Genomic DNA, 8,053 nt, shown 5'->3' with positions numbered 1-8,053 from the left:
CGGCCGATTGTTCGCCAGTCAGTACAGAATTCGGCCGACAATCGGCTGATTTGCAAGACTGGGCATGCTCAGAAAAGAAAAAACACAGGGAAAGTTAACCATCACATGACATCACTTCTGCAGTCGTCTGTTGTTGGCTGACAAAATTCGTGTGCAGTCTTTTGCAGTTTTCAACAGACACGACAGCCCTGGACAAAAGACAGCCGATCGTTCGGCCGACGATCAGTACGTGTGTACGGGGCTTAAGATTTTTTGAAGACTTTTTCCTTTAGATTTACCAAAACCAGATAATATGAGGTCAAACCTAAACACTTTCAATTTGTATGCAATCTGGCAGGCCCTGGCACTACATAGAAAAGGTAAATCTGAAGGAAAAAGTCTTCGGAAAATCTTATAGTGTGTATGGCCATACATGTTCAATTTTTGTTGTACAATTTTCTGATAGATTAACCACAAACCACATAATGTGATGTCAAAGCTAAACAACACATTCACTTGTATCCAATTAGGCAGGCCTTTGTACTACATACTTGAAGGTAAATTTCAAGAAAATTGGACAGAAAATTGTATGGCCATACACACTATAAGATTTTCTGAAGACTTTTTCCTTCAGATTTACCTTTTCTATGTAGTGCAAGGGCCTGCCAGATTGCATACAAATTGAAAGTGTTTAGGTTTGACCTCATATTATCTGGTTTTGGTAAGTCTAAAGGAAAAAATCTTCAGAAAATCTTATAGTGTGTATGGCCCATTAGTCTAAATAAAAAAAGCCACTTTGTGCTCATTCTGAGATTATTCAAAGCATTTCCTATGTGTGTTGACTTGATGTAGTAATTTTTTATATATATATCTATATATCTTTTTTTTTTTTTTTTGGGTTGTTGAATTCTGAGTTCTGGGGTTGCACTGCATATGTTCAATCAATTTGCAAATTCTCAGATTTGCAAGCTCAAACACTGCTATTTTTCAGAGTGTAATGTGGCTCTATATAGGAAGCAACACTAATATGGCTCCCCACTCAACAAATATATTAATTTCACACATATACAATGTTTTATTTTTGGGGTGTTGCTTGTCATATATAACAACAGACAGTTGTAGGTAGTTCAGGGATTTGAACACCCAAATACATTGTTGCATGGCAGCGGTGCTAACCACTTGGATATTTTGGTCAGTTTATTTAATCAAGCTCAAGCTCAATACATATTTGCAACATTTTTGCAAAACACAATTTACACAAACATAATCACTTTGTTACATTTATTTCATAATATATGTCACTGATAGTTTCTTAGCCTATCATTTTATATTTAAAATACAAATTTTTCACAGAAATAAATGTTTTAAACACCTATATATAATTTCCAGCATGCAGGATTATTTTTAAAAATTTGTTGATTTTATACAGTTTCACTAAACTAGGTTAATTATTTGGGAATTGTGGTCTCTGAGGTTTTTTTTTTGTTGTTTCTTGTTATCTTTATACCAAGCATACATGCACTGACACCTTAAGAGCCCATTCACATTGAGGCGACACGACTTCGGGGGGCGACCTGTGAAGTCGCGTGCACCACTGTGCACCGCGACTTGCAGAGACTTCACATACTGGAAGTCTATGCAAGTCGCTCCGAGGTCGCCCCAAAGTGGTACAGGACCCTTTTTCTAAGTCGGAGTGACTTGTGTCGCTCCTATTAGAACGGGTCCTGTACTACTCAATGGACCGCGACATACCGCGACTTGTCAGGCTGACAAGTCACCTGACAAGTCGCGCTAATGTGAATGGGCTCTAAAAATTAATATAGTTTGATTCAATTAGTCCATCAAAAAATTTTAATAAATAAAAATTATTTGAGCTTGAATTGGGTCTAAATAGAATATATATATATATAATTTTTTTTTTTTAAAGTACAAATCACACATGCTTTGAAAAAAATGTCATTAGCTTTAGGTAGTTAAGTGGTTAGCACCGCTGCCTTGCAACAGTGTATTTGGGTGTTCGAATCCCTGAACTACCTACAACTGTATGTTGTTATATATGACAAGCAACACTAATACGGCTTCTCCCCAAAAATGAAACATTGTATATGTGTGAAATTAATATATTTTTGGGGTTGGTTAGATATAGGAAGTAACAATAATATATAGTTTTTTGCATATATATATATATATATATATATATATATATACACATATGCAAAAAAACATATATTATTGTTACATTCTATATCTAACCAACCCAAAAATATATTAATTTCACACATATACAATGTTTTATTTTCGGGGAGGAGCCGTGTTAGTGTTCCTTTTCATATATATATATATATATATATATATATATATATATATATACATACACATAGGCAAATCAATAAATAAAACATATATATATATATATATATATATATATATATATATATATATATATATACACATACATATAATTATTTTTGGGTATCTATCTATCTATCTATCTATCTATCTATCTATCTATCTATCTATCTATCTATCTATCTATCTCTATATATATATATATATATATATATATATACACATATATACATATATACATGTGTGTGTTTATATATATATATATATATATATATATATACACACACACACATATATATATATATATATATATATATTTATGTATAGATATATATTTTTTTGTGATTCATATATATATATATATATATATATATATATATATATATATATATAGACATACATAGAAATGTGCAAAAAAAAAATAAAAAAAAAAAATTATGAGCGCCGGAATAGCGCCGTTTTACCGCAAATTTGCGGCGGTATTTGCCGCAAATTCAATAAAACTCCCACTAACGTTTTCAAAAACGTTATTTTCAGCCTTGTTTTTGGTTTGGAGCATGCTCACATGGGCAATCTGCCAGAAATTGACTGGAGCTATATTTGCATTTTACACTTTTATTAATATCTTTTTTTCTACTTAACATTTTCACACAGTTTAAAAGCAGTTTAGCTCAAAATCATATAACACATCTTTCCCACACATTTTTTTATTTTTTTCCTGCCATATTTTGTGATTTTGAAAAAATTAGTCCACCTTTTAGCTGGACTGTTTTTAAGTCCAGTCCTGACATTAGTTGATCTTAATGAATCTCACAGTTGGCGTTTTTTTCCGCCCGCCGTTCTTTGAATACCAATTTCAGACTTAAAAATTTGCCGGTTCGCAAAATCCCGCCGAAACGCCAATTCTCCGTACTATGAATCAGGCCCATACTGTCAGCCCAGATTCAGCCAAATGCAGCAAAGTTGATTGGAAGGCACTTCACAGTACAGATGGACAATGATCCAAAACACACTGCAAAGCCCAGGAGCTTTTGAAGGAAAAGAAGTGGAATTTTCTGCAATGGCCGAGTCAATCATCTGATCTCAACCCAATTGAGCATGCATTTTACTTGCTGAAGGCAAAACTAAAGGCTGAAAGACCCACAAACAAAGAACTACCGCAGACAGCTGCAGTTATAGCTTAGCAAAGCATCAGAAAGGAGGAAACCCAGTCTTTGGTAATTCTCCATGGGTTCCAGACTTCAGGCAATCATTGCCAGTAAAGGATTCTCAACAAAATAGTCAAAATTAACATTTTATTTATGATTATATTAATTTGTCCAATTACATTTGAGCCCCTGAAAATGGGGGGGCTGTGTATAAATATGGTAGCAGTTCCTACAATTTGTACTTGATATTTATGTTCAACCCCTTGAATTAAAGCAGAAAGTCTACACTTCAAATTCATTTGTATTTTGTTTTAATTTTATTCTGGTGGCATACAGAGCCCAAAGTATGAAAATTGTGACCAAATATACATGGACCTAACTATATCTGTTCCATCATTTTGTATTTTTGCACTAATTCCGCATTGCCCTATAAGGTTTTACACCTTGCATTCTTATGACTTCCTTTCATTTTCTACATTATAGATTTTTTAACAGTTGTGAATAAAAGTGAGGTTTTTCAAATGGCCCAGCGTTCTTCCAAATCATACATAAACACTTCCTTGATAGAGGCCAATTATAAGGTTTTGATGAGGTGGTATATGGTGCCAATGAGAATTGCTGCATATGTTGAGGGGGCTCCGGCTACGTGTTTTAAGGGATGCGGCATGCAGGGCACGGTTCTACATACTTGGTAGACCTGCCCTAAGGTAAAGAGATTTTGAATTCGGGTTTACAATTTTATCTATTCACTTACTCAGGTCAATTTACCCAAATCTCCTGAACAAGCTCTACTCGGCCACTCCTCTGTGAGTGTGCCGGGCAGAGCCGGTAGCATTTATCTTTACGGCGGCCAGACTGGCGGTTGCCAGGTCATGGAGGTCGCCGACCATCCCGTTTGATCTTGTGAAGCATAAGCTAACCTGGATTATGCTTAACGAAAGCCTCTCGGCTACCCTTCTGGACAAACAAACCCAATTGGACAGAATATGGGAACCCTGGATTCAATATCTGTCGGCTCCTTTGTAGCTTGCGTTCGCCTGAGCCCCCTTCACATAGCAGCATTTGTAACAAGCTCGCTCACTCTTGGACTATTCTTCTCTCTATCCTTCTATTATTTTCTAAGGTCTTCCCTTCCTTACTAATCTTCTTTCCTCTTTCTTTCCTTTCTCTTTTGTTGCTCAACCATGTTATGGTTGGGGGATGTTGCACCCCGCTGTAGTTTCTGGGGCACTGTTCACCCTCCTGCCTTGGGCCCTGCGGTGTTTGAGGTCGGGCGGGGGGAGGGCGACAAGAACCAGAATGATCACCGGGCGCACCGGGCTTCTTGAATCTATATAATGGTGGGAATGTTCTTCATGGTTAGTTTTGCTGAATGTGCAATGTCATACCTTCCTCATTTGCCAAGTTTTACATGTCAGCGCAACCTCAATGTAATGACTATGTTCTGTTTTGTTACATTTGTCATTGATTGATTTAAAAAAATTTAAATAAAAATTATTGAAAACGAAAAGTGACGTTTTAGGTCATAGTAGGTTTGGTGCGTGGGTATATAGCGCACCCCTGCTGATATCTAAAACTATTTCAGAGTCCTCAAAGTTTATTTCAAAAGGGCAGGAGAACAAGACAGTAAAGCTCTACAATTGGCTTACACTTTGATCATTTTGGAGATAACACATTGTTCAGTTGGGCAGTAATGCATAGTGGTGGGCTGAATCATTCAGAGGCCATAAACCATTTAGCCTATTAACCCGTTCATGAATGAGCATACACTTGCTAGTAAGGATGAAATCGTGAACCACTTAAGCCCCGGAAGATTTTACCCCCTATCTGACGAGGGCCTATTTTGCGATTCGGCACTGCGTGAATTTAACGGACAATTACGCGGTCGTGCGACGCTGTACCTAAACAAATTTGACGTCCTTTTTTTCCCACAAACAGAGCTTTCTTTTGGTGATATTTGATCACCTGTGCGATTTTTACTTTTTGCGCTATAAACAAAAAAGAGCGTCAATTTTGCAAAAATAACAATATTTTTCACATTTTTTTATATGAAATTCCCCCCCAAAAAAATGTAAAAATCAGAATTTTTTGACATTTTAGGCCAATTTGTTTTATGCTACATATGTTTGGTAAAAAAAATCGCAAAAAGCGTATTTTGATTGGTTTGCGCAAAAGTTATCGCGTTTACTAACTAAGGGAAAGATTTTTGTCATTTTTTTTTTTCGCGGTACTGCGACATTTCGGCGGACAGATCGGACCCTTGACTGACAGTTTTTACACTTTTGGGGTTACCAGTGACATTACTACAGTAATCAGTGCTATACATATGCACTGTTACTGTAAAATGACACTGGCAGTGAAGGGGTTAACTTTTTTTGAGAGGGAGGGGTTATGTGTGTCCCTAGGGGCGTGATTCTAACTGTGATTGGCTGTGGCTTGAGGTGTATGAACAGTGATCAATGGTCCTACATAGTAGAACCGTATGATCACTATTCATACACAGGGGAGAATGACAGGCGGCTTGTTTACATTAGCCGCCTGCCTTTCTCCTGCTCTAACAGACGATTGCGAGTGACCGGCGGACATCGGGTCCGCCGCTCACACGCGCGGGGGTCCGAGACCGCGCGGGAGCGCGCCACCGGCGGCGCGCGTTCGCTCCCTAGTCCCTCACAGGCTAGCGACGTAGCCCTACGTCGCTTTGCCTGTGAGGGGCTGACTGCCGACGTAAATCGTCGTGCGGCAATCGGCAAGCGGGTAGAGCAACAATGGATGAGCTATTGGAAGGTATAGTATATAGGTTTCATGTTTTGTTCTAAAATCAAATGTGGTGTTTCACCTAAATATTTTCAATTGACCACTTTCTGTTTTTCCAGCCTATGTGACAAGAGCCTGCGGTCGTGGTTGTAACTTCAATGCAGTTATAAACAGTAAATGTGGAACCTCTCGCCGGGCAGTGAAAAAGATGTCTATTCGCATTGACTGGACAGAAGGAGGCGCAAAACACTGCCCAAAGCCAGCAACATCACCAGCACAGAGACTACAGTATCTCAATGAAAAGGCTCCACTGCCTGCTGCAAAGGGAACTGATCTACAAGTCTCACATAATATGCTACAAACCAGCTGAGCATTGCTGCTGCATGAACTTGTCAGAATCGAGACTATAGGACATTTGGATGATGCTATTTGACTGCAGTATGGATGTGAAAAAGACATTTTTAAGGCAGCATATATCACTGTTACTGTAAAAGGACAAAAGGCAATGAGATATAATGAGAAATAAAAATATTTTTTTTAAGTTTGAGCAAAATGCTGCAATTGTTGAAGTAGAAGGGAAAAAGATCCAGTGCACTGAAAGCAAAACAGCCCCAGGTAGAAATGAGCTAAAAGAACATTAAAAACAATCAATGAGGACATAAAGTCCAATAAGCTGCATTAGTTGCAGCTGCTGCTGAAGAGCTAAAGGCACTCAGCGAAAGGAAGGGAAGAGGAAGCAGCGCCATCTACTGTAAGTGTAGCAGATTAGTATTTAATGATAGCAACACTATAGTAACTCCCACGAGTTTGGGTAGATCACGCTCGTCAATCGATAAACGTCACCGCTGCAGCTGGCTGGGTGGCCAACGTTCCTCCCCACTGGGAGTACTCAGTATTGCTTGGGCACTTCCAGGATAGCTGCCTGGGAATCCTCAGCGGGCTGCGGATCAGATCGGCGACGCTGGTGTCGCTGGCGTGGCACATGTTCAGAGCATGCTTGCTCCTTCATCAGGCCGCGTTGAAGTATCCCTGCTAGTTGAGCCAACTGCTCATTGTGCTGCTAAAAGTCTAAGACACGTGTAAAACACAAGGCCCATGGGCTAAATGGGGCCCTCCAGGCCATTTCATGTTGCCCTTACACCTCTCCTGCAGCTGCAGCTTCCCCCACCTTGTCTCAGCAGTCCGCAGCAGAGAGGACAGGACTCCTCCTACAGATCCTGCGCTTCTCTGTGTAGTTGTGGGGATGCTCGTCTCTGCTTCACCCCCCACCCACAAGGAGTGTGAGTGGGCTCCGTGCCAGTCTGCGCCTGTCAATCACAGCTCGTAAGTCTTTAGTTATGACAAAAACCATAATTATTGAAAACTTAGTTAGTCAGGTAGTAAAAAGACACAAGGCCATCTAGTTCAACCAAAAAAAAAAACATAGAATCACCTATACACAATCCTATACCCACAGTTGATCCAGAAGGAGGCGAAAAACCCCAGCAAAGCATGATCTAATTTGCACCAGCAGGGGAAAAAATTCCTTGCTGATCCCCTGAGAGGCAATCAGATATTCCCTGGATCAACATTATCTAGAAATGTTAGTACCCGGTTATATTATGTACATTTAGGAAAGAATCCAGGCCTTTTTTACCACTTCCCCCAAATGGACGTACCCATACGTGTTAATACTGGGATGATGTGTGCACCTACAGGCATCATCCCGGCATCATTTTGTGCACCCAACGATTCTCTACAATGCAGAAGTGACCCGAGTGGCTAATTAGCCACCGCCGCCGCCTCTCCCAGGCTCTCCGGTCCCATTGTGGAAGTCGGGAGCA

The 8,053-nt window shown here is 39.4% G+C and overlaps 1 protein-coding gene across 1 annotated transcript in view; it reads left to right on the top strand.

Moving 5' to 3' along the window:
- Positions 1-6,746, top strand: part of LOC309566640 (uncharacterized protein) — a 286,877-nt gene extending 280,131 nt beyond the window's left edge. Inside the window, exon 7 of the mRNA XM_082271871.1 lies at positions 6,350-6,746. Within this exon, the coding sequence (XP_082127997.1) occupies positions 6,350-6,600 (251 nt within the window). The 3' untranslated portion in view covers positions 6,601-6,746. The remainder of the gene's footprint in view (positions 1-6,349) is intronic.
- Positions 6,747-8,053: the final 1,307 nt, after the last annotated feature.

This window comes from Pelophylax lessonae (genome assembly GCF_965119305.1).
Source record: "Pelophylax lessonae genome assembly, chromosome: 11".
NCBI lineage: Eukaryota > Metazoa > Chordata > Amphibia > Anura > Ranidae > Pelophylax > Pelophylax lessonae.
Note: the sequence above shows the minus strand (reverse complement) of the source record. Positions and strands in the feature narration are given on the sequence as shown.